General features: G+C 46.5%; 1 protein-coding gene across 1 annotated transcript; it reads right to left on the bottom strand.

Annotated features, from left to right (window-relative positions):
- Window positions 1-17,541: 17,541 nt before the first annotated feature.
- Window positions 17,542-21,865, bottom strand: IFNG (interferon gamma). Its single transcript, XM_029597629.1, has 4 exons — window positions 21,764-21,865; window positions 20,635-20,703; window positions 19,622-19,816; window positions 17,542-18,627 (listed from the first exon to the last, which is right to left on the bottom strand). Exons 1-4 carry the CDS (start codon window positions 21,836-21,838, stop codon window positions 18,484-18,486), a joined length of 483 nt encoding a protein of 160 aa, XP_029453489.1. The 5' UTR covers window positions 21,839-21,865; the 3' UTR covers window positions 17,542-18,483.
- Window positions 21,866-27,971: the final 6,106 nt, after the last annotated feature.

Genomic DNA, 27,971 nt, shown 5'->3' with positions numbered 1-27,971 from the left:
CCCCCAACTAATGAACTCCAACCTCAAGGTGACCACAACTCAAACATTCCTAGAGGTGCCAGCCAAGAGAAGTCGGAGGCAGGAATGAAAGACAGGTGGGCCCTTTGATATCATGCATGGGAGATTGGCGACATGCACGTATCAAAGTGCACGGTTTGCTGGCACGATGTCCTCCCTTCAGAATTATCGCTCGTCAGGAGCCCAATTCATGAAGGTTGTTCCGAAGGACAGGAATAAAGTGCAGAGCGTGCAGTAACCTGTGTCCTGATTTCTTGCTTTCAGAAAACATTTGTGAACTGTTTCGTCTGGAAGGCTCTGGGACAGCTAACCTGGGAATCTAAGTCCATGCCGCAGTATTGTGGGAGTGAAATTTGGATTCCTTGGGAGGAAAACCGTCCCTGCAGCCTGCTCTCCAATGGGAGGCCTAAATGATTTGGCAAGTGGAGATTATGGGAGCAGTTTTCAAATCGTGGGATTGCAAGGTGCAGGGGCATTCTTTAGAGCACGGGGGTCACGTTAAGTTTGCAAATTAGCATAAAGTACAAAGGCCAGAGGCGCCCGTGTGCCGAGGAAGGTCGAATGTCCTGCACGTGTGCCCAGAGGTTCTGGGAGGAAGCTGAGCGGGAGGCCTGGACGGGCAGCCTGGAGGGATCTCATGCTCTCTATGGAGGTTTCTGGGTTTCCATGTTAAACCCGTCTCCTTGCAGTCTGGCAGGCTCCGTGGGGGGAGGGGCAGTCTTCAGACTGGGCAATCTAGGCACATTCATCCATTTTAACCTGGCAAAGCCCGACTGTCATCTGACATTTATCACGTTCAGGCAATGAACAAAAACGTGGTCATGCCAAGAGGCCTTTAACTGTCTTCTAGGAGTTTAGGGGCAGCTTCATTTTATGACCCTGTTTTTGCAGACTCTTCTGTCAGATTATACAAGAAGTGTCTAACCGGCTAACTTTAGAACAGCCCTAGAGGCCGACCAGAGTTAGCCGCACAGGTTAAGCACCTAACTCCAAATACCGGCGTTAGCCACGTAACTTATGCGGCTAAATCTGGACCACCCCAAAATGCCTCCTGCCCGCCCCCAGAACACCCGTTTCCTATCTGGATAAATTCTAGCCGGGTAATTAGTTACTCGGCTGGAATTTAGCCATATAAGGGCTAATTATAGCTGGGTAAGCCATTTAGATGGACAACTATTACATTATCTATCTAAATGGCTTTTGAATATCAACCTCTTGGTTTTTATTTTGTTGCTTTATGTACTGATTATTTTTCTACTGATTGTTTTTGTATTGATTATTTTTTTGTATTGATTATGAGATTGCACACCACCTTGGACAACCTTTTGAGGGCTGGGGAGGCAGTTTAGAAACATCTAAAGACATAACGTAAAGATTTGCAATGCCTGGTAGTTTATCGTATGTGGCTGCTGTAGACTGTTTGCTTATTCTACAATAATGAGAACAGTTTCTGAAAGGTTTTACCTGGGTAACTAAGAAGTTGCCCGGGTAAAATTGGTTCCCCTCCATCTCCGCAGGTTAAAAACGCCCGCTGGCCGGGGCAGGGGAAGGCAAAGCTGGCAGAGCACCCGCGGGGATTTCGTCTGAGTCCCCCCTGCGCGTCATCCATGGTGCAGACTTTGCACCTACTCCAAAGGTCCACAGGTACGGAAGTACCCGCGGTGCATTGTTTAAAAGGGAATTCTGTGGGAAGTTTTCCTTTCGAAATGGGCACAAAGCATCCTACGGGATTTCAGCATTGCCCCTAATGTCTTTCTTTTTTTAGATTATGTTACTTTGTGTTTACCTGTTAAGATTTTATCTTTATGGGTTGTTTTTTTACATTGAGCTACCACTACGAAGGCATCCAATAATAAATGAATAAAAACCTTACCCTCCCTCTACATATATATATACAGTATACACATATATACACACACACACACACATGTATAGACAGATGAATTCTACACATGGACACGGAATATGCACGCACTTACTTTGAGCTTTAAAAAATGCTGGTGAAAAACGAGGATGCGCTCATCATGGTTTGTTTTTATCTGTAGAAAATAAAAGAAAGCCGTTTTATTTCTTCAGTGACGAGAAAAGGCTGTTTTGGTTAGCCGTCCTTCCTGAGTGGCCCGAGCCTCGCCTCAGAAGAGATATACTTACTTCGGGCATGCTTCTGAAGTACAGGAGCTTGTGGTAGTCACACTGGGCGCTCCCCAAGAGGATCCTACAGTGCTTCGCCGTCTGGCGGGAGCAGGAAGCCAGGAGCACCAGGATCAGACAAGTAGTAGCAGCACCAGGCGCTCCCATGATCCAGGAGCCGAAGGGATGGGGTCTGAATGCTGGCGGCAGCACGGGCTCCTTCCTTTCCTTTCTCCTTACGCCCTGAGAGTCCAATGGCGCACGGGGTAAACCCCTTTATTTATAAGCTCCGCTGGGACGTGGTCAAAACTGCCACGGTGTCAACATTTCCTTCGCAAGACGTCACCTGTTTCCCTCCCCTTCAGCTCTGCCCACTTCCCTCTTCTTGTCCACCACCACCACCACCACAAGGTGAGCAGACCCAATAATTAAGGACCGAATCCGAATAAATCCAAGCTTTCTAGTGAGAAGTGACTGGAAGTGAGAAGGGAACTCCTCGCGAGGAAGGCTGCACCCTGGTGGAAGGTGGATGATGATTCTTCTCCTGGCCCCTCCGGTCACTGGATGAGCGCAAAGCTTCTGCAGGTCTTCTCTGCCCGAGAACTCGTCTGTCAGTGCTGAAGGAGCTGCCTGGGAGAGCAAGAATTAAGCAAAAGTGAGGCTTCGCTAATCAAAGTTTCCTGGGCAGGGTTACTTGATCTATATTATGATCTGGAAACACAAAATAACCACAGAAATCGAGAAGTAGGTCAGATTGTATCTTTTGAATGTTTTATGTCTTATCAGCTCACGGTATGGGGGATCCTAGTCTTCCAGCACTACACGTTATTCTGTAGGTATTCAGAAAATACAGAATTTGGAGTTAAATCATCTCTTTTTTTTTTCTCATTATGGTCTGGGGGAATTTTCTCAAACATAAGCCCAACTGAAGACATCTAGGCTATTCTGCCTGGGTGGCTTGTGGGTAGTGGCCTAGATACAAGGACTGACTTGTACCCATCTCACATTTCACTCACCCAGGCCATGCTGCGCTTTTTCCGATAGCAGAGGTGGTTCGCTTCCTGCCTAACCTGGTTTCGCCCTAACAATCAGACTCGAAGAGGGTAGGATTCACAGCCCTTTCCACGGGCAACATGGGCTGCTTGAGAATTGTTCACCCTCAATGTCGAGCGTAATTGCGCGTATTGCTTTACCCGCTTCGCCTGGTCGGGGGAGGGTAATCGCATGCGCAGATGACATTTTCAAACCTGCATGCATAGTTTCCAAGGGGAATAAAAGTACCCACGGAAAACGCAGGCGCAGATCTCTGGGGGAATCTTTTCCCAAGGCAATAATCAAAGCAAAATTACCCGCATGGCTTTGGTTTGATAATTGGCGCAGACCCCATGGGTAAAATGCACCCACGGTGTTTGCACCAGTGCAAGCAGTTTGGTTATTCTTCCCAAAACGTTTAGGCATTGGGAAAATCGCCTAACAAATAAATACCTTTTGTTGAACATTATGCTCCACTATCCTACTGCCACCATCAAGGCAGCTCTTTCTTTGTCCTCATCACCAGGACCCTATTACCCAGCAAAGCTTTCCCAGTCACGTCACAGCTTCACGGCATTAAGCTTCTGAGGGAGCTCAGAGATGTGTTGGCGGCTCCGCTGCGTGACCTGTGCAATAGATCCCTGGAAACGGGAGTGGTGCCGAGTGATTGGAGAAGAGCGGTGGTGGTCCCGCTTCACAAGACTGGGAGCAGAGAGGAGGCTGGAAACTTCAGGCTGGTTAGCCTCACCTCGGTGGTGGGAAAAGTAATGGACACTCTGCTGAAGGAAAGGATAGTGAACTATCTACAGTCAGGAGGACTGCTGGACCCGAGGCAGCATGAATTCACCAGGGGAAGGTCATGTCAGACAAATCTGATTGACTGGGCGACTAGAGAATTAGATCAAGGAAGAGCACTCAATGTGATTTACTTGGATTTCAGCAATGCTTTTGATATGGTCCTGCATAGGATGCTCATGAATAAAACGTGAAGCTTGGAGCCAAGGTGCTGGAGTGGATCACAATCTGGTTCACTGACAGGAGACAGCGTGTAATGGTAAATGGAACCTACTCTGAAGAGAGAACCGTGCTAAGCAGAGTGTCACAGGACTGGTTTCGGGACCAGTCTGCTCAATATCTTTCTGAGCGACCTGGCGGAAGAGGGATAGAAGATATCTTGTCTATTTGCAGATGATACTAAGATTTGCAACAGAGTGGACATGCCAGAAGGAATAGAGAGAAGGACAAGTAATTTATAAAAGCTTGAAGAGTGGTAGAAAGACTTCGCAGCTGGGATTAAATGCCAAGAAGTGCAGAGTCATTCACTGGGCTACAGTAATCCAAAAGAGCTGTATGTGATGGGGGATGTAAGATGGATGTGCATGGACTGGGAGAGGGACCTTTGGGTGATAGTGTCTGGCAATCTGAAGGCAGCGAGGCAATGTGACAAGGCGATAGCTAAAGCCAGAAGAATGCTGGGCTGCATAGAGAGAGGAATATCGAGTAAGAAAAGGGAAGTGATAATCCCCCTGTACAGGTCCTTGGTGAGGCCTCACCTGGAGTACTGTGTTCAGTTCTGGAGACCGTATCTCAGAAGGGACAGAGACAGGATGGAGGCGGTACAGAGAAGGGCGACCAAAAAGGTGTGGGGTCAGTATCCGAAAACTTATGAGGAGAGGCTGAATGATCTAAATATGTAAGCCCTGGAGGAGAGGAGAGGAGATGCCGGGGAGAAATGATACAAATTTTAATGATGCATGTATTTCAAACCTTTTCCACTGGAAAGTAAACAGTAGAACTAGAGGCCACAATATGAAATTTCAGGGGGAATGACGCAGATCCAACGTCAGGAAATATTTCTTCACAGAGAGGGTGGTGGACGCCTGGAATGCAATTCCGGAAGAGGTGGCGAAGACGAAAATAGTAAATGAATTTAAAAAGAAAGCATGGGATAAACCCAGGGAATCCCTAAAGGCTGGAGTTGAAAATTAAGAAAAGGTTGCATTGAGGGGTAACCAGCATGGAGCGGCAGCTGCTACCTCTAACAGAAGTCATGGGGATTACTACCCTTTCATGTTTTTGCCGCAACTGCAACATTGCTCTCCACTTCAACAGCAGGGGAGAAAAAAAAGGGGAATTGGATTCAGAGGCAGCCAACACTGGGCCCTGATGTTTATGATCCAGGGTATTGCTATGCAGACATTAGAGAAAAAGTGCTTCTTCCATCAAGTCCCAAAGCAAAGCACGTTCAAGCAGCATTGTCTTAATTAACAAGAAAGCTGCTCACCCTGTCAAAATGTTGCTAGCGGTAATTTTATTATGGGTTTAACAGTTGTTTGGTTTTGATAGTTACTGTTACTGCCCTTAACATAAGGCTTGGGGATAACCTGCACAGAGTGGCAGTTACTACCCTTAACAGAAACATGGGGGTAACCTGCAGGGAGCGGCAGTTACTGCCCTTAACAGAAACATGGGGGTAACCTGCACAGAGCAGCAGTTACTACCCTTAACAGAAACATAGGGGTAACCTGCATGGAGTGGCAGTTACTACCCTTAACAGAAACATGGGGGTAACCTGCACAGAGCAGCAGTTACTACCCTTAACAGAAACATAGGGGTAACCTGCATGGAGTGGCTGTTACTACCCTTAACAGAAACATGGGGGTAACCTGCAGGGAGCGGCTGTTACTACCCTTAACAGAAACATGGGAGTAACCTGCAGGGAGTGGCAGTTACTACCCTTAACAGAAGGCATGGAGGTAACCTGCAGGGAGTGGCAGTTACTACCCTTAACAGAAACACGGGGGTAACCTGCAGGGAGTGGCAGTTACTACCCTTAACAGAAACATGGGGGTAACCTGCAGGGAGCGGCTGTTACTACCCTTAACAGAAGGCATGGAGGTAACCTGCAGGGAGTGGCAGTTACTACCCTTAACAGAAACATGGAGGTAACCTGCACAGAGCGGCAGTTACTACCCTTAACAGAAACATGGGGGTAACCTGCACGGAGCGGCAGTTACTACCCTTAACAGAAACATGGAGGTAACCTGCACAGAGCGGCAGTTACTACCCTTAACAGAAACATGGGGGTAACCTGCACGGAGCGGCAGTTACTGCCCTTAACAGAAACATGGGGGTAACCTGCACAGAGCAGCAGTTACTACCCTTAACAGAAACATGGGGGTAACCTGCAGGGAGTGGCAGTTACTACCCTTAACAGAAACATGGAGGTAACCTGCACAGAGCGGCAGTTACTACCCTTAACAGAAACATGGGGGTAACCTGCACGGAGCGGCAGTTACTACCCTTAACAGAAACATGGAGGTAACCTGCACAGAGCGGCAGTTACTACCCTTAACAGAAACATGGAGGTAACCTGCACAGAGCGGCAGTTACTACCCTTAACAGAAACATGGGGGTAACCTGCAGGGAGTGGCAGTTACTACCCTTAACAGAAACATGGAGGTAACCTGCACGGAGCGGCAGTTACTACCCTTAACAGAAACATGGGGGTAACCTGCAGGGAGTGGCAGTTACTACCCTTAACAGAAACATGGAGGTAACCTGCACGGAGCGGCAGTTACTACCCTTAACAGAAACATGGGGGTAACCTGCACGGAGCGGCAGTTACTACCCTTAACAGAAACATGGAGGTAACCTGCACGGAGCGGCAGTTACTACCCTTAACAGAAACATGGGGGTAACCTGCAGGGAGTGGCAGTTACTACCCTTAACAGAAACATGGAGGTAACCTGCACAGAGCGGCAGTTACTACCCTTAACAGAAACATGGGGGTAACCTGCACGGAGCGGCAGTTACTACCCTTAACAGAAACATGGGGGTAACCTGCAGGGAGATCAGTTACTACCCTTAACAGAAACATGGGGGTAACCTGCAGGGAGATCAGTTACTACCATGAGAAGCTTGCTAGGCAGACTTTGGACCATTTGGTCTTTTTCTGCCATCATTACTGTGTCGCTATGTATGTTATCTGAAAGTCATTCAGGTTGCTTTTAACTCCGAACCACTTCTCTACAATACGCACACTTTCTGTAGACTCTTGTTTGTCATCTATGTTTATGCTGACTAAATTGTAAGATCCATGTGTATCTGTATAGTGCTATGTACATAGCATAGCACTGTACATTTTTATATCACTATAAAAAAAATATGCAGTTATCAGAGTAGTATTCAGTAGCCTATACAAAAGAGGAGGTGGTCTCAGTCTGGTTTTCCAATAGGCAGGTGTCTACATCACAGAAGACCCACTATCACCAGTTAGCATCATTATCAGCAGCCTCAGTAGAGAGGCCAAATCCTGTACAGGACTCGCTCCCTAAAAGATGGATCTTCCCGAGCAGAGCTGAGGCATGTTTGTGTTTCCGGGGTGGTCTGCCCTGCTACTCTCTGAGTTCTGGTTAAACAAAGGTTTAGCTTATGGTGCTGACAATTCAGAACTTAAACCTTTCAAAAGCACAAAATTCAGAATTACGCTCCATTATTCAGAATTCTCTGTCAGTCCAGTTCACTGGCACAGAAAATTGTTGGAATGGCTCCAGTGACTGAATATTCGGTGCTTAATTTGAATGATCAGAACTGTAAGATGGTAAGATAGAGATAATACTGTATTTCAGTCATTCTGAAATTAGAATGTGTTCAGACACCTGATAAAATCTGCACTTGCAAGCTGAGTTCTCTGCCTCACTTTCTCTCTTCTGCATCTCTCCCCAAGCTGCAAGGGTGCCTGCTTAAATGACTTAGTATCTGCCTCCTAGCATTGCCCATTCCTCTGTCTGTACAGCTCACACTACATGAGAACCACACAGGTGCCTGCCTGCCAGCCACGTACTACCAATTCATACTTCTCAAAAACCACATGAGCTACTGCCTAACCCTGTGCTGTCAGGTCATACTGCTTGAGAACCACATGGGTCATTGTCTTCCCTGCACTACCACCTCACGCTTCTCAAAAACCACATGAGCTACTGCCTACCCTACACTGTCAGCTCACACTGCTTGAGAACCACATGGGTCATTGCTGCCCTGCACTGTCAGCTCACACTGCTCAGGAACCATACAGGTCTCTGCCTGCCCTGCACTGTCAGCTCACACTGCTCAAGAACGACTCAGATTACTGCCTGCCCTGCACTGTCAGCTCACACTGCTCAAGAACGACTCAGATTACTGCCTGCCCTGCACTGTCAGCTCACACTGCTCAGGAACCATATGGGTCACTGCCTGCAAAGCACTGTCAGTTCACATTGCTTGAGAACCACACAGGTCACTCACTACCTGCCCTGCACTGCCAACTCACACTTCTCAAAAACCACATGAGCTACTGCCTACCCTACACTGTCAGCTCACACTGCTTGAGAACCACATGGGTCATTGCTGCCCTGCACTGTCAGCTCACACTGCTCAGGAACCATACAGGTCTCTGCCTGCCCTGCACTGTCAGCTCACACTGCTCAGGAACCATACAGGTCTCTGCCTGCCCTGCACTGTCAGCTCACACTGCTCAAGAACGACTCAGATTACTGCCTACCCTGCACTGTCAGCTCACACTGCTCAGGAACCATACGGGTCACTGCCTGCCCTGCACTGTCAGCTCACACTGCTCAGAAACCACTCGTATCTTTGCCTGCCCTGCACTGTCAGCTCACACTGCTCAAGAATGACTTGGATTACTGCCTGCCCTGCACTGTCAGCTCACACTGCTCAAGAACAACATGGGTCACTGCCTGCCAAGCACTGTCAGTTCACATTGCTTGAGAACCACACAGGTCACTCACTGCCTATGCTGCATTGTCAACTCACACTGCTCAGGAACCACTGGGTCAGGAATCGCACCACCCATTTCCTGCCCTGCATGCACTGCTTGAGAACCACATGGGCTACTGCCTGCCCTGTTCTGTCAGCTCACATTGATTGAGAACCACTGGGTTACTGCCTACCCTGCAGTGCCAAATCACACTTCTCAAAAACCACATGAGCCACTGCCTGCCCTGCACTGTCAGCTCACACTACTTGAGTACCACATGGGTCACTGCCTGCCCTGCACTGTGAGCGGTGCACACTATTCAGGAACCACTTGGATCACTGCCTGCCCTGTACTGTCAGCTCACACACTGCTCAAGAACCACACAGGTCATTACCTACCCTGCACTATTTGCTCACACTGCTCAAGAACTGCTGCGTTCGTGCCTGTTCTCGCCCTCGCTCCACCCTCTCTACCTTAGTGGCGACTCCCTTCGGGTCTGACGGACAGATGCTGCCGCGGCTTCTTCTTGCCGTACTTCCTGGAATCCCCGGGCTGGCCTGACGCTGCGGATACGCCATGTTCCTGATGATGTAAAGGCACGCGTGTGCTCCAGAGTTTGTACTGACAAGGGCGCGAACCTCGGGGGCGTCCCCCCATAGCGACGTCATCTGCTTCCACTTTAAAAGGTCTTTGCTTGCTACTTTGAATCGAGTTAGCAAGGGCAATTTTTCTCTGCTGCTCTGCCTCCATCACCTTACCCAGTGGTACCCGCTCCTCGGGGGCCCCGCTCTCTCTTCTTGATTTCAGATTGTTAGGATGGACTCCGGTACTCGCTCCACGAGGTCCTACGTCCCTGAATGCTCAGAAGACTCCTGACTACCTGGAAGCGATCACAGACGTGAACACTGTGAGTTCTGTTTCAGATAGGAACCGGTACTCGCTCCATGAGGGCCCATGTTCCTAATCTCTGAAGACTCCTTTCTGTCTAAGACGCTATCGCAGGTACGGAGATTGTGAGTTATTCTTGCAGATTGCAGATAGGAACCGGTACTCGCTCCATGAGGGCCCATGTTCCTAAATCCCTTCTCAACTCTCTTCTATATCAGAAGTTATTATATCCCTTTATCTGGTACATTACTATTAGATTGCAGATAGGAACCAGTACTCGGTTCCTAAAACCCTCCAAAGACTCTCTTCTCTTCCATAAGCCATCTCCTACACAGATAATGTGAGTTCTCATTTCAGACTGCTTATAGGAACCAGCACTCGCCTACGGCTCCTGTTCCTGAATATACTGAAGACTGTGTTGCAGAGAAGCCATTACAGATCTCTACTATTGTGAGTGTAACATCTACTACTGGCTATGTATCCAGCATACCCTGTCTACTCACTACCTATAGTCTCTCTCTACAGCTCAGCCACCCAGAGACCGCAATTCCAGTATCTGAGGGACTTCAGCCCTGCCGGGCACATCAGCTCACTATTGCCACCTCTGGTGGTTCTACTTCCTGTCTAATAAAGAATTATCTGTGTCTGTCTCCATACTCCAGCCTAACCGGTGGTCCCTCTCAGGATATCCTCCTGAGGGCGCTGTCATCTGCCATCGGCCCAAGGATTCACAATTCATCTCAGTGTCATCCTTTACACTACTAGAGCGGTACTATACAACTGCCACTCTGTGGGAAGCCAATCCACCACAGATCATTAACTCCGCCTACGGAGCATTACAATTGTTAGCTCTTCCCCTTGGCAGGGGGTTCATAACAGATTGCTAACCCTCTGGCGGATTTATATCAGATTGCCACTCTTAATAGCAGGGATTGATAACAGATTGTTAACTCCTCCCTCTCCAGGAGGAGATCCATAACAGACTGCTACTCCTCCCCCTACTGGAGGAGGTCGATAACAGATTGCTAACTCCGAGCTGTAGAATTACAAGCGATTGCCATCTCCTCCCCTCTGGAGGAGTAGATCTACATCAGATTCCTAACTCCTCCCCTCTGGGGAGCAGATCACCATCAGATTGCTAACTCCGCCCCCCTGGCGGCGTGATGCACAACTAGAACCACACAGGTCACTACCTACCCTGCACTGTTTGCTCACACTGATCAGGAACCACTCGGATCACTGCCTGTCCTGCACTATCAGCTCAAACTGCTCAGGCGCCAAGCCTGCAATGTCAGTCTGTACAATATGTATTGTACATATGTTCCGTGAAATTGTATAGTATAAGTAAACTTACTTTCAGCTTTCAAAGGCTTGCTGGGAAAACTGGGGTATGATCATCTTGCTGTGTCTTTATCTGGAAAAGATGATATTCCATTAATCAGTTAACATATAGGGAATGCCTCCTATTAGGATTAAATCTAAACAGACTAACTGAGTTTAAAGAGAAGAGACGAAACCTGAAACTGCAAAACTAAATACCTTCGTGATACCTAATTGTGAAGGAATGAAGCTTGCACTGCCAAGGGCGGCTGGAACTGATTCAGCAGTCATCTGCAGTTCTTGGCTGGAAGCCAACTGCTCCAGGAAATGGCACAGAGCAGCAGAAGCCATTCTCACCATCCAGCACCGGGAGAGAGGGGGCTGCAGTGCGCCACTGGACATTTCCAGTGCTGCTCCCCTCCTCTTCCCCTTCCACTGGCCCTGGCCTCCTGCGCCTTCGAAATTTCACTCTGGTCAGCGGGCAAAGCCTTCCCCAAGGCAACATTTCCCTGCGCCAGGCATCACCAGTTTGGGTTTCTCATCAGCTCTCTTTCTCCTTTTTATGCCCACCGTTACAGTCCTGCCAAAAAGAAGGAGTGAACCAGGAGAAAGGATTTGCTAGGGCAGTGATGGTGCAAGCAGCAGGCTGCAAAGTGAGCTGCAGTGCTGGATTTCACCCTCTGGGCATGGACTCCTAGCAGTGCCCTGCGCTGCGATATAGACAGGGGGCATGAATCCCTGCTATGAGGCTTCGAAGATGGTTCTCTTGACCCTCAGAGGAGACACTCTGGGCTGGGGTTCCCCGTGGACGTGCGCTGATTGGGGTAGATAGCGTTAATTCTAAACTACTTTACAGAAGTAAAATAAAATAAACCGTGCCATCAAGCTGCCTGTTCCTATTTGCAATATACCGTATCCTTCCTCCCGATTCTGAGCTGAGCGCGGTTCCAAGGTCAGCTTAAACACCGAGGAAGATATTCAGCGCCACTTAGCTGATTACATCAGGACTTATCTGGCTAAGTAGCAGTGACTGAATATCCAGCCCTGCTGAATGGCCACCACTTAGATGGATAAATAGTTATCCAGCTTAAGTGGTGGGTGGGGCGAGGGCGTTCCTGGGCTAACTTGGATTTTCAGAATTAGCTAAACTCATTTGACTAACCCTAGTCGGCCCATGGGACTGTCCGAAACTTAACCGGGATTTTGTAGACCTCTATCATATCCCCCCTCAGCCGTCTCTTCTCCAAGCTGAACAGCCCTAACTTCCTTAGCCTTTCCTCATAGGGGAACTGTTCCATCCCCTTTATCATTTTGGTCACCCTTATCTGTATCTTTCTCCAGTGTAGCTATATATCCTTTTTGAGAATGGGTATCAGTGTACTAACCTGGTTCCAGTCCTATCTATCAGGCAGGCTACAATCAATACCATTCACAGGATTTTCATCTCCCCATTCCGCACTACCACCACCTCCACCACTCTTGGTCCCTGTCCTGTGGAATTCCTCAGGGCTCTGACCTCTCCCCTGTGCTGTTCAAGCCTCTAGCTCAGTTGATTAAGTACTTTAACATAAAATTCTACATCTACATGGACAAAATTCAGCTTCTTCTGCCAGAGGACCCAAACCAATCAACACGATAACAGAATTAACCTCTTACTTCGCAACCACTCAAGAATGGTCAAATATTAACAAACGTCACTTAAACCCATACTTTGCAGCACACTGGATGATGATTCTGGTGATGATTGATCTTGCTTCAAATTGTAAATTGTCTTAGTTTTGTAATATTTTGTTTTAGTTTGAAGTTTTCTCATTTTTGTGTATGTTATTACGTATATCACTTAGGGCTTAGGCATAAGCAATTAATAAACGTTAATAAATACAAGTGCGAATGCAAACACCCCATCACACAAACAATAAAACCATACATTTCAGAAAACCCTGCAGCAGAGACGATCTAAGCAACTCCCTCAACACCGCACTTACAAAACCTGATCTTTCCAACACTGAAACCGCAATCACATCCTGGAATGAGATCACCATTAACATCGCTGACTCCCTCTGCCCACTAACTACGAAAGTACTAAACCCCTCACTCAAATCCAATAAAACCCTGGTACACAGCAGAACTAAAAAATACTCAAACATGCATTGAGGAGCCATGAAAAGAAAAGGCGCAAAGACCCATCCCCCTCCCAACTCTCAAATTACAAATCCACCGTGCGAGTATCCTCAAAACAAGAAAAGACTTTTACGCCTTCAGAATCCACAACTACAATACAATCCCAAAGCCCTTTTTGCATACGTCTCTGACCTCACTAAAACCTCCACTACCCCAATGCCTGATGACGACACCCAAACTAAATGTGATGACCTCGCACACTTTTTCAACAATAAAATCTCCAATCTTATACTACGCTTCCCCCCCCCCACCACACCCCGTCCAACAAACCACTCACGTTTACCTAAACGCATTTGAGCCCACCTCTTCCTCTGAGACAGCAGTTACACTTAAGAAAATGAAACCAGCACTACACCCCTCCGACACCATTCCTACCAAATCCCTCTTGACCATCCCCAGCACAATAGCACAACCCATTGCCGACATCATCAACTGCTCCCTCTCCCTCGGACATGTCCCTGCTCCCCTCAAACAAGCCTCTGTCAAACCCTTACTCAAAAAACCTACTGACCTTGCTAACTATTGCCCCATCTCAAACCTACCCTTCCTGGCTAAAGTACTTGAAAAAGTAGTTAACCTACAGCTTTCTGACTACCTTGAAGAACACAACATTCTCTTCCCTTCACAATTTGGCTTCCGCAAATTCTTCAGTACTGAGACCCTACTAATTTCCCTCACAGACTCCATTCTAAAAACCTTAGACAAGGGACAATCATACTTACTCACTCTGTTAGACATATCCTCTGCATTCGACACAGTAAACCACAACATACTACTTACCCGTCTCACAGAAATTGGCATAGCAGGAACACCCCTCCTCTGCTTTAATTCGTACCTACACAACAGATTCTACAAAGTCAGAATAGGCAATAGCGAATCCAAACCTATCAATCTACCCAGAGGTGTTCCCCAAGGCTCCACTCTTTCATTCACCCTCTTCAGTATCTACCTGCTACCCCTTTCCCAAGTTCTCTCAGAACTGTACCTCACTCACTATATATATATGCAGACGACATCCAAATCCTTATCCCCATCACGGACTCCTTACACAATGCCCTCAATACCTGGGAAAATGCTCTAGCTTCAATCAACAGCCTCCTCACTAACCTTAATCTAGCTCTTAACACTTCTAAAACTGAGCTCATGATCATCTCACCCCCTCACATCTCCATAAACCCCTAACCCCACCCTTTAACCTTCTCACAGCATGTACAAGACCTGGGCATCACCATAGATAACCACCTAAATCTAAAAAAAATCATCAGCTTGACCATGAAAGATTGCTACTTTAAACTAAACACCCTGAAGAAACTTAGGCCACTCCTCTACTGCAATGACTTCCGCAGAGTCCTCCAAGCCACCATATTCTCCAAAATAGACTACTGCAACTCCCTACTCCTAGGCCTCCCCAAAGCCACTATCAAACCCCTCCAAATGCTACAAAACTCCGCTGCCCAAATACTTACAAACACACGCAAAACAGATCACATCACCCCTATTCTCAGAGATCTGCACTGGCTCCCGATATCACAAAGTATCATCTACAAGACGCTATCTATCCTACATAAAACCCTCCACAACCAGAGCATGATCTGGCTAAATAACTCCATTCAATTTCACACCACTAACAGACCAACCAGGTCCTCCTACAAAAGTACACTGAGCACACCCTCCCCTAAGCTCACCCAGCTTACTACCACAAAAGAACGTGCACTCTCTATCGCAGGCCCCGCAATCTGGAACTCCATGCCTCCTGATCTGCGGCAAGAACAGTGCACCCAGAAATTCAAAAAGAAACTTAAAACCTGGCTCTTCAAGCAAGTATTTACCTAACCCCTGTGTTCTCCCCTCCTTCTCCCCTTTCCCCTCCCCTACCCCCTACTACAGCCAGCAGCAATTGATGTTATGTTATAAGTTTATCAGTTTAATTTGTTTTGTTATCAACTATACCAATTGTAACGAGTCTCGCAAAGCAGTACCTCATTACTGCTCTTTCTCCTCCACCTCCTAAGCCATTCCTTATCTCTCAGTTAACCAAGTTCTCCTATCCCTGTTTAATGTAATTTCTTTTCCCTCCTTCTAACATTTTTACTCCCCTGTTTTATGTGAGCCGATATGATATGCTTCATGAATGTCGGTATAAATAAAGATTTACATTCATAAAATAAATAAATAAATAAACAACACTGAAATTCTTTGGATTCAAAACACAAGGAAGACTATTCCCCAAATCACAATCCTTTTTGGGAATTGGGAATTGCCCCTAAAATCACAGGCCAGAAGCCTGGGTTATCTACTGGACTCGACTCGGACTATGCAACATTTAGAAAGTGCCTTTTCCACATGTGCCAACTGGAAAAACTTTACCCTTTCAATGAGAAGATACACCTGACCCCAGTGGTCCATTCCATGGACTATTAAGTGGTCTGACCTCTAAAGACATATTCAAAACACTGCAGAGCAGAGGGCAGTAATAAACAGGTTCACCTCACACCTTTCTATACAAACTGCACTGGTTTCCTGCCCCCTTCAAAATTCTGACCTTAAACTTCAAACCCAAACAGCAATAGGTTGGGTACCTAAAAGACCACCTACCTTAATACACTCCTGCCACTTGGCCAGGCCATTACAAGCCTCCCACAGAAGCTCCATAATTATGCCCTCAATGAAAGACATCAAATGACCCAACGCCCCATGACGGGCCCTCAACGGAGCAGATCCCATCCTCTGGCAGTCTCTTCCAGAGAAGCTTCTTCAGATCCAGGACTACGGACAATTTAAGAAATATGTGAAGGCCTAACTCTTCTGCCAGGCATTCAAAGGGTTAAATCAATAGCCAGAAATCCCTTGGAACTGCAAGGCACACAGCCTGCCAACCCCAATTTCTCCCTAACTGGGCATATAGGTGTATTACCCTGTAGGCAATGGGCATATTACATTTTTATGTTCTCAGACAATTACTGTTTACATATGTGTTATTAACCAATGTGTTACTGTATCCAGGGGATACTCGTGTTACTGCACTTCAACTCTTACCTAATTTAACCTGTGCCTTATCTCATCACCGGATCTTTAGCACCCTATTCTATTTAAACTACTTTGAGTGAACAATAGGTGAGTAGTAAATCCTACTAATAATAAGACAAAACTCAGGCAAGCAGAGGAAGAGAAAGACAAGGTCAGAAGGAAAGCGGACACTTCCTAATAACACAACTGTGTGTCCCTCAATACCTGATAAATCCAGCAATCTTTTATAGAAACATAGAAACATATATAGAAACATAGAAATGACAGCAGAAGAAGACCATACGGCCCATCCAGTCTGCCCAGCAAGCTTTCACAGTTATTTTTCTCAAACTTATCTGTTACTCTGACTGCTGAGGTCAGAGCCCTTATTGGTAACTTTTTGGTTCTAATTTTCCTTCCAACCCTACCATTGATGTAGAGAGCAGTGCTGGAGCTGCATAAAAGTGAAATATCATGCCTAATTGGTTAGGGGTAGTAACCTCCCCAATAAGCAAGCTACTCCCACGCTTATTTGTCTACCCAGCCTGTGCAATTTAGTCCTTGTTGGTTGTTGTCTTATTATAAATCCTCTTTTCTTCATTCCCCCCCCTGCCGTTGAAGCAGGAGAATCCTGATGCAGAAGCTGGTTAACTCGAAAAGGGACAGCTAAACTCTGCCCTATGTAGTAAGTTCAGGTGCAGACTAGCCCAATCCCTGTTTCTCCGTGACTTGAGCATTAAATAAAGATTTTAAATTCAACAGCAAGTTTAAACACTGTTAAGACCTGGACAATCTGTAAAGTCCATCAATTGGACTGAAACTCAAGCATAAGACACCTGCTTTGTGATTTGGTCATTGTCTTAAGCCTAAGGTAAGCTGCCTTCTTCCAGTGGGCTGAAAAGAACAGATTGTGCTTTTGGGGTGATTTGATAGTGTAAAAAAAACTCTTCTAACTGAATCTGAGCTCAGGACAGATTCCTAATGAAATACAGACCAAAGGTGCCTTGTGCTGTAAGGAGACTTCTAACGGCCGATGCCACTATGCCCAACCTTTAAAAGAACTTGGAGATGATCAGCCTCAACCTGCAAAGATTTCAGCAACCATGAGAAGGAAAGACGATGCACACCTTAAATATCTATCCAATTATTTTTATTAAATTAATCAATTTTAATATATAAATAATTTAGTTAGAAAACATAGTTTCCAATTTGCTTGCATGTTCATGTGCCATGTTAGGCAAAGTCATCTCAGCCATGTCCAAGTATTGACTAACACAAAGATGAAACAGATCAAACCTGAAGCAAATACATACACTACAGCGAGGGGGGGGAGTAGATTTCCTGTATAAAGAAAATATACATTGCTACCTTTCTAGTATTATAGGACTGTAAATCTTCAGCAGCTCTGTCTTAAAGTATGTTCTAACCTTCAAATGCCCCATGAGGTCAAGCAGAATCTAGCACCATGAACGAATGGGACATGAAACGTATCAGCATCAGTGATATCATCCAAATGAGAAAAAAGGTCAACGCTTATTCCAGGGAACGCAGATCGGACATGGCCTTTTCGTTTCAATAGCTCAACTGCTGTATAATGGAAGTCGTTTTCTGTCCTGCATCTTGCACCAGTGAATCATCGCTTCGAAGTAAGACAATCTGTATATTTGAAGAGCAATTTTCAAAAGCCATTTAGTGGTGGAAACAGCCACTTAAATGGTTAAAAGGGCAATTTGCAAACTTCCCACCCTGTAATGCATGCACTCTAACCTGCATTTTCGTGGCGGCGTTCCCAGGGTGGGGGGGTTTTGGTTGGAAAAGGTGCGCTCAGAAGAAGCAGGCTCACGTCTCTGTGGGCATTTTCAATGGGGGCAATTTCCAAAGGGATAGTATGCGAGTACCGAGCCTGCGAGAGCTGGTGCAGTCCCCTCAATTTTCAGAAAGCCCCCCCCCTATAATGTATGTAGTGCTTCAGGATTTTACACAGCAGCAGTAACCATAAATATTCAGTTCAAGAGTGTTTCTATAAAACTACTTTATATAAATAGATTTCAGTACATCTTAAATATCATAAATAGTTGTATAAAATATAATAATAATAATAATAACACAAATAATACAATTCAAATCAGTAGCTGGTAGGGTCACTAGTTTCAGTTCCCTCTCCTTCTCCGTTCTTTGCTCCTCTTCTTTCTGATACAAATAGTGGAGGGGGTTTTGCTGTCCATCTTTCTCAATTCTTGGAAGACGAGAAAGAGGTCCTTGATGGCTCTGTGCTGAATCCGGGTATCGCTCATCTGTTACAAGACAGGATGTGGAAGGAGAGAGGATGAGATTTCAGGTGAAAGGTCTGTCGGGAATTACCCCTCGGCCATGCTCGAGATCCCAGCACCCACTGTGTCTGTGCCTAGGGTGGCAAACATGTAGGGGCGGCAGACTGGCGAGGATTTGCCGCCTTCCAGCTCTTGTGGTTTGTTTTTTTTCATTTCAAATGGGGGGGGTTATGGGTTTCAGGGGGGGGGGTTATGTTTATTTTGATTTAGTTCATTTGCACCACTGAAATAAATATTAATTTTTTTAAACCTAAAACTCAAAAAGGAACAGAAACAGGAGCTCCCCGGGGTCTCTTCTCCCCTGCTCCAGCCTCAGGCCCCCAAGACCTCCTCAGTCCCTCCACTCCCACTAACCACGGGGGCCTACCCAGCCCCCATTTACTCCTTCTGTGGGGGGGGGGTCTTCGTTGTAGAAAGGAACAATAGCGATCCCCATACGCTCCTGCCCCACTGGCTTCTCTTTAAAAATGGCGGCAGGCAGCCCTGAGACCATCCCTCATTTCTGTCCTCAAACAAAATGGCACCAGTCTCAGGGGCCGGCCGGCGCCATTTTTAAAGGGAAGCTGGGTGGGGATTACTCCTGCCTCTTCCTGCAAGGAAGACCCCTACAGAAGGGGGTAATTGGGGGGCAGAAAGATGGGGGCAGAGATAGCCTGGGAGGCCTCAGCCGAGCTTGGTTCAGCCCAGCCTTGGGAGACCCCCTGGACCTGGCCCTGGGTTATTGGTGGGGGGTGGGCTGGGGGAACATTTTCAGATATTTCGGGGGTTAGTTTCTTTTCGGTTCATTGCATTAGGCACCAACCCAAAACAGAAGTTTTCGTAACGAAGTTTGCATTTGTTTAAAAAAACGAATGCCCATCCCGCAGCCCGACCGATGCCACTGAGCTTCTGTTATCTTTTGGGCCCAGCCATGCCTGATGAGGCCTGAGGAAGGGAGAGGAAACGGCGCTTTTCTCACCTTCAGTCTCTGCAGGTCCACAAGCTTTTGAAGTTTCTCACTGCTTGCGCGCAAGGCGTCCGTCCTCACTATGTTGAGGGCCATGGTGATGTTCTTGATGCTCTCTTTCATGCTGCTGTTCTTGCTAAGCTCCACTTCAAACATTTGCAAGTACATGGAAACAATCTGACTCAGTAGCAACTTTCTGTCACCTTCCTGTGAGAAAGAAAAAAAAAAGACCAAACCGATATATAGATATTACAGGTATATGAAACTTTGTGTCAGCAGAAAATAAATTGTAAAGTTTATTCTATTTTTAACTGTACCATACTCTTGTAATTTGCTTTGTAGCTTTTATGGGGGAGGCGTGCAATAAATGAAGACGAAATGAACAGAATCATTTCGATCTTGAATTAAGTTACTGTTTCTGCTGCTTGGTTAGGGAACACAGTGTGCTCAATTTGAATTCGTCTCTCAAAGTCTTTCATGTTTGTCTTTAGGCAAAACCTTACACTCTCTCTCTCTAAAGATATATACAGTACATATACACACATACGCTCACATACTAAGGGCGTGCAGGCCAAAAAAAATGGGCTGTCATTCATTTCATGCTATTTGGAGGCCAATTTTTTGTCATTTCGTTTTTTTCCCAAATTTTTTTTTTTTTTGCATTTTTTAATGTTTCGGAAACCTGGCAAGTACCCAAACACTAAGTCTATTCCATGTAACCATTGCTAATGGCAGTGGCTATTCTCTAAGTGAACTTAATTGCAGGTAATGGACTTCTCCTCCAAGAACTTATCCAATCCTTTTTTAAACACAGCTATACTAACTGCACTAACCACATCCTCTGCCCTGCATCCTCTGCCCTGCATCCAACACCCAGATCGCTTGGTGATGGATGCAGGGCATTTTTGTGGTTCGTAGCACTGTGGAAGCTGCAGATACTTTATAGCCTGTAGTCCAGTGCACTGCCTGAGAGTAATACTCAGCATTTGTATAGTACTTCTCTCCAGTTGTGATAAATCCTTTACCTCAGTCCAGTCGCACAGCAATGGCATGAAAATAGATCCTCCTATGTCCTTCGGGCTGTCACTGGACGGCTGCAACAGAAAATATAAATACCTTACCATAACATGCAGTCACAAACTGAATAATGCACGCTTTCAGATTGCAAAATGTCAGCTCCAGCTCAGCAGTGGTAGAATAAATACACAGGCTGTAGGAATGGCACTTCCGTGTTTCTTATCATTTCATATTCATCTCATAACCAGCAAACTCTTACTGTTACACTATTAGAGATGGATGTGAAAGATTACCAGCTGGTTTAAGGAAACATCAGGAGGCAAAATAACCCAGATTACATCTTGAAAGAAATCTGTCATCATCTGATAACACTTTATTTAGGAAGATATCTGAGGTGTTCTCTTAAACCTTTGTATCTAGAGACCACATTACAGACTGAACTTTTTGACAAAAGATACAAGTAAGCTGGTTTCAGTTCTACCAGCCTTGTAAGTATCTTCTGAAATGTTGTGTTTTAATTTGAAGCAATATCATCCAGGAGGAATGAACTGGATTGAGCTAATACATTCATTGAGCCAAACTACATTTCCTTTTACCCAGCAGAAGCTGGAAAAGCTTTAATAGCTTTAAAACTTTCCGATGTGAAAGTCATAACATTTGTGATACAATGTGGGACAGCAAGAGACCCCCCCCCCCCCCGATCCACAACGCAGAGACGTCTCTGTCTGAACCTTCAGCATTAAAATGCATTTTGTATCCCTAACACCTCCAGTCAAACTTCAACAACCAAAATTTACAATTCTCTTCCTGTCGCTTCTCCATTACATCTCCCTATAAAGCTTCAAGGAGCCACAAGATATTATCCTAGTCACCTGAGGACAACAATTGTTGAGAAGTACAGGGGGGAAAAGTTTGGACCAGAACCACAGTAAGCTGCATCAGCCAGATTTTCCATTCTCTAGGACAGGACCAAGTGGTTCACCTTGGACACCCTCTCCCTGACACTCTAACTGTTCACGTAGAAAAGCTTGGCTTTGAACATTAAAACGCTGTCTATGGTTAAATCTGAGCAAACGTAAGCATCATACTCCTCCACTTGCAATAACTGCCAGGGCAACGAATAAAGGTCCTACTTACAAAGTGCTTTAACAGACTTGCAATGTCTTTGTTCAGTGCCGAAAGTTCAAAACTGTAACTTCCAAAGGAGCTCATGGTGATGCAAAGGAAGAGGAGATAAAGCTTCACCTTCATGGCTTCTAGAGATGGGAGCTAGCTCTGAGGTCCAAGTCCTGCTTGTGATCGCTCCACCAGATGGGTGATCAGGCTGGAGCACCTGCACTGGTATTTATACCAAGTTGTTGTGTATTTTTACCTCCTCAGAATTACGCACTTTTCACAGGTTTTAGGAGAGGAGATGGTGTCAGATAGGGACTGTGCTGCTTGTTGGGTTTTATTAATAGGTCTGGTTTGTGGGGTTCCTGCTTTCAGCCTTTTGTTTCCTTTAAATGACTGCGTTCCTAGACCGAGAGTGCACCACAACTAGCGGCCTGTCCAGGGTTGCCCCTACTGATGCAAGGTTTTCAGGGATCCTTAGAAAGTACTGCCACCGCGCCACTGGAAATTCTCCTGGTGGCTCATCAGCTTGGGCTGAACATAAATGCTCTTACAGAGCAAAAAGTCAAGCAATGATGGTTGCACACCAGCAGGAAGGGAAATTATGGGGCAAGTCAGAGGTGGCAAATGTGATCTTAAAAAATGTGCCTGATACTGTGGGTGAAATGCAGCACAGGGGCGCTTGAAAGCCTAATGAAGAAGAAAGTGCATCTTAAAGCAGATACCCAGCCTGGCTGATAGTGAGCTGATAGTAGGTGAAACGAGCTGTACATCATTCACTTTAACAGAAAGCATGGGGGGTAACCTGCACAGCAGTTACTACCCTTAAGAGAAACATGGGGGTAAACTGCACGGAGCGGCAGTTACTATCCTTAAGAGAAACATGGGGGTAAACTGCACGGAGCGGCAGTTACTGCCCTTAACAGAAACATGGGGGTAACCTGCACAGAGCGGCAGTTAAATCCCTTAAGAGAAACATGGGGATATAACTGCTGCCTTCCCAAGCATGTTACATCACATCAGTTCACATGTTCGATGTGAACCGATGTGATATAACATGCGTTATGAATGTCGGTATAGAAAAGAATTAAATAACCTACATGGAATGGCAGTTACTACCCTTAACAGAAACATGGGGGCAACCTGCATAGAGCAGCAGTTACTACCCTTAAGAGAAACATGGGGGTAAACTGCATGGAGCGGCAGTTACTACCCTTAAGAGAAACATGGGGGTAAACTGCACGGAGCGGCAGTTACTGCCCTTAAGAGAAACATGGGGGTAACCTGCATGGAGCGGCAGTTACTACCCTTAAGAGAAACATGGGGGTAACCTGCACGGAGCGGCAGTTACTACCCTTAAGAGAAACATGGGGGTAAACTGCACGGAGCGGCAGTTACTGCCCTTAAGAGAAACATGGGGGTAACCTGCATGGAGCGGCAGTTACTACCCTTAAGCGAAACATGGGGGTAAACTGCACGGAGCGGCAGTTACTATCCTTAAGAGAAACATGGGGGTAAACTGCACGAAGCGGCAGTTACTACCCTTAAGAGAAACATGGGGGTAAACTGCACGGAGCGGCAGTTACTATCCTTAAGAGAAACATGGGGGTAAACTGCACGGAGCGGCAGTTACTGCCCTTAACAGAAACATGGGGGTAACCTGCACAGAGCGGCAGTTAAATCCCTTAAGAGAAACATGGGGATATAACTGCTGCCTTCCCAAGCATGTTACATCACATCAGTTCACATGTTCGATGTGAACCGATGTGATATAACATGCGTTATGAATGTCGGTACAGAAAATAATTAAATAACCTACATGGAATGGCAGTTACTACCCTTAACAGAAACATGGGGGCAACCTGCATAGAGCAGCAGTTACTACCCTTAAGAGAAACATGGTGGTAAACAGCATGGAACAGCAGTTACTACTCTTAACAGAAACATGGGGGTAACCTGCATGGAGCGGCAGTTACTACCCTTAACAGACACATGGGGGTAACCAGGACAGCAGTTACTACCCTTAAGAGAAACATGGGGGTAACCTGCACAGAGCGGCAGTTAAATCCCTTAAGAGAAACATGGGGATTTAACTGCCGCATTCCCAAGTATGTTATATCATATCGGTTCACATGTTCGATGTGAACCGATGTGATGTAACATGCGTTATGAATGTCGGTATAGAAAAGAATTAAATAAACCTACATGGAGTGGCAGTTACTAACCTTAACAGAAACATGGGGCAACCTGCATGCAGTGGCAGTTACTACCCTTAAGAGAAACATGGGGGTAAACAGCATGGAGCAGCAGTTACTACTCTTAACAGAAACATGGAGTAACCTGCATGGAGTGGCAGTTACTACCCTTAACAGAAACATGAGGGTAACCTGCTCGGAGCGGCAGTTACTACCTTTAACAGAAACATGGGGGAAACCTGCATGGAGATCGAATGTCGGTATATAAAAATAATAAATAAATAAATAAAATAAATAAATGGAGTGGTAGTTACTACCCTTAACAGAAACATGGGCGTAACCAGCATGGAGCAGCAGTTACTACTCTTAACAGAAACATGGGGTAACCTGCATGGTGCGGCAGTTATTACCCTTAACAGAAACATGGGGGTAACCTCCATAGAGCAGCAGTTACTACCCTTAACAGAAACATGGGGGTAACCTGCATGAAGCGGCAGTTACTACCATAAACAGAAAACATGGGGGAACCTGCATGGAGTGGCAGTTATTACCTTTAACAGAAAATGGGGGGAACCTGCATGGAGTGGCAGTTAATGCCCATAACAGAAATATGGGGGTAACCTGCATAGAGCAGCAGTTACTACCCTTAACAGTAACATGAGGGTAACCTTCACGGAGCGGCAGTTACTACCCTCAAATGAAACATGGGGTAACCTGCACGAAGCGGCAGTTACTACACTTAACAGAATGCATGGGGGTAACCTGCACGAAGTGGCAGTTACTACCTTAACAGAAAGCATGGGGGAACCTGCATGGAGCGGCAGTTACTACCCTCAAAAGAAACAGGGGTGTAACCTGCATTGATCAGCAGTTACTACCCTTAACAGAAAGCATGGGGTTAACCTGCAGGAAGCAGTAGTTACTGCCCTTAAAGAAACATGGGGGTAACCTGCATGGAACAGCAGTTATTACCCTTAACAGTAACATGAGGGTAACCTGCACAGAGTGGCAGTTACTACCCTTAACAGAAAGCATGGGGGTTACCTGCATAGAGCGGCAGTTACTACCCTTATCAGAAAAAATGTGGGAACCCGCATGGAGTGGCAGTTACTGCCTTTAATAGAAACATGGGAGTAACCTGCAGAGAGTGGCATTTACTACCCTTAACAGAAAACATGGGGGTAACCTGCATGGAGCTGAGTAAACCATGCTGTTTACCCCCCTTTAACAGAAACATGGGGGAAACCTGCATAGAGCAGCCCCTTAACAGAAATCATGGAGGTAAACTGCATAGAGCGGCAGATAGTACCCTTAACAGAAAACATGGGGGGTAACCTACATGGAGCTGAAGTTACTACTCTTAACAGAAAGCATGGGGATAAACTGCAAGGAGCAGCAGTTACTACCCTTAACAGAAACATGGGGGTAACCTGCAGGGAATGGACGTTACTGCCCATAAAGAACATATGGGGGGAACCTGCAAGGAGCAGCAGTTACCACCCTTAACAGAAGGCACGAGGCTAACCTGAATAGAGCGGCAGTGACTATCCTTAACAGAGAACATGGGGTAACCTGCATGGAGCAGCAGTTACTGCCTTTAACAAAAAGCATGGGGGTAACCTACATAGAGCAGCAGTTACTACCTGTAATAAAAAGCATGGGGTAACCTACATAGAGCAGCAGTTACTACCTGTAATAGAAAGCATGGGGGTAACCTACATAGAGCAGCAGTTACTACCTGTAATAAAAAGCATGGGGGTAACCTACATAGAGCAGCAGTTACTACCTGTAATAGAAAGCATGGGGGTAATCTACATAGAGCAGCAGTTACTACCTGTAATAGAAAGCATGGGGTAACCTACATAGAGCAGCAGTTACTACCTGTAATAGAAAGCATGGGGTTAACCTGCATAGAGCAGCAGTTACTACTCTTATCAGAAACATGGATGGAGTGACAGTTACTGCCCGTAACAGAACGCATGGAGGTAACTGCACCGAGTGGCACTTACTACCCTTAACAGAAAGGATGGGAGTAACCTGAATTGAGAGGCAATTCTGCCCTTAAAAGAAGACCTGGAGGTAACCTGTATGGTATGGCAGTTACTGCCCTTAACAGAAAGCATGGGGTAATTTGCATGGAGCATCAGTTATTGCCCTTAATAGAAGGCCTGTGGATAACATGCATGGTATGGCAGTTAATACCCTTAGCAGAATGCATGGGGTACCCTGCACAGAGCGGCAATTACTACCATAAGCAAATTCTTGGACAGTCGAGGTGGACCATTTGGTCTTTTTCTTCCATCCTTACTGTTACTTTATTTTACACCTAATAGTAAAGCATAGGCGTCTTTTAAAGAAATGCAGTTTTCACAAGAATAATCCCTTCATCTGCATTTTAAATAAATACGAGGCATTTCAAGACTGAGGGGGGCTGGGGGTAGGAATTGTATTACTGTAGTAGGAGCTTTGTGGGATTGTTTTGTTGTTTATATTTTGTGTGCTGTAACCTGCCATGAACGGACGGTGCAGAGTAGACAGAATCTAAACATTTTGAATAGAGAAATAAAATGCGTGGAGTTTCCTAAAGCTTCTGCAGACTGCCAGCCTGCCCCGATGTTATCTCCCATATCTCCTCATCAGCTCTGTGGGTGCAGTGGGTGCTCGAGCACCCCCGGGATTGAGTAAAAAAAAAACCCGGCTGAGTGCAAAGAAAAGTAATCTTTGCCGAGTTTAGCACCTCCCCCCCCACTCATTTTGAAAATAGAGATTAACGCCATGAATCAGCTGTCTGCAGCCTTCCCTCCCTCAGCTGAGCTAAACATGCGCACGGTGTCCCGCAAAGCGCCCTCTTTGTATCCGTATTCAAAGGAGGGGGTCCTGCTGACACGTTTTGGGGCCCGACTGGAAAACCGGGCGCGTAGATCAGGGCTTCCCAAACCTGTCCTGGCGTCCCCCAGCCAGTCAGGTCTTACAGGATATCCACAGTAAATATGCATGAGATAGATTTGCATGCACCACCTCCACGTCGGGCAGTTTCTCTCACGCACACCCCGGGAGTGGGGGTCGGGTGGCGTGTGGGAATTTGGTCGGCTTGGGGGAGATGTGCATACAGTCGCCGCCGGGCAGACCGGATGGGCCGTTTTGGTCTTTCTCTGCCGTCGGTTGCTGTGTTACTGCGCATATTGGTTGTGCACATCCTGAAAACCTGACTGGTCGGGGGTCCTCCAGGACAGATTTGGGAACCACCGGTGGGGGGATGGCATTTCAGAGTCTATGCGTGTTATTTTCTGAAGAGAACCCACCTGCACACAAAAAAGCAGGGGCAAAGGTCCGCGGATGCTTTGTGCCCATGGCAGAGTAAAAAGTACCCGCGGACTGTGGCTCAAAGAGGAGAGTCCGAAAATCACCCACCTCGAATTTTTGGCCCGCAGGATAATTTCCGTGTTTCTGGACAATTCAGAGAGCACACAATCCAGGGCTTAATTTGTGGGGGAGCGGGGTGGAAACCAGTTCTTTTCAGGCTGAAGAGGCAGAGCATCGGGGGGGGGGGGGGGGGTGTTCTGCTCCAGCCCCTCCCCTCCAGGCAGCCTGCAGGGAGGAGAAGAGGAGGGGCTGAGCCTGGAGCACAGGGGGAATGGAGCAGCCACTCTGCTCCCCAATCCAGCCCCTCCTCTCTTGTTCTCCAGTATTGCAAGGAACAGAAGGGGAACAGACTTCACAAAAGGGTTTGATTTAGCAGAAGCTTGAAAGGTGTCAGCAGCAATGTCGTTAAGGCTTCAGCCCTGGCCTTGACGAACGGCACTTCTGCTCACAACTTTCAGGCTTATGCCAATTTTCAATCCCTTTTTTTTTTTGTGTCCATTACAGAGGGCTTAAGTTCCGCTAGAACAGGTGTTCTGCCAGCTTTTTCCTGGGACCTGGGAAAGTGGAGCAGAGCCGACAGCGTACATCATTTCTGGTCTCCCCCCCCCCCCCGAGGAAACAGACCAGAGCCGGGTAGTTGCATGGATCACTTGTGGCCCCTTCAGGCCCTGGAG

The sequence above is a fragment of the Rhinatrema bivittatum genome, chromosome 4 (genome assembly GCF_901001135.1).
Source record: "Rhinatrema bivittatum chromosome 4, aRhiBiv1.1, whole genome shotgun sequence".
NCBI lineage: Eukaryota > Metazoa > Chordata > Amphibia > Gymnophiona > Rhinatrematidae > Rhinatrema > Rhinatrema bivittatum.
Note: the sequence above shows the minus strand (reverse complement) of the source record. Positions and strands in the feature narration are given on the sequence as shown.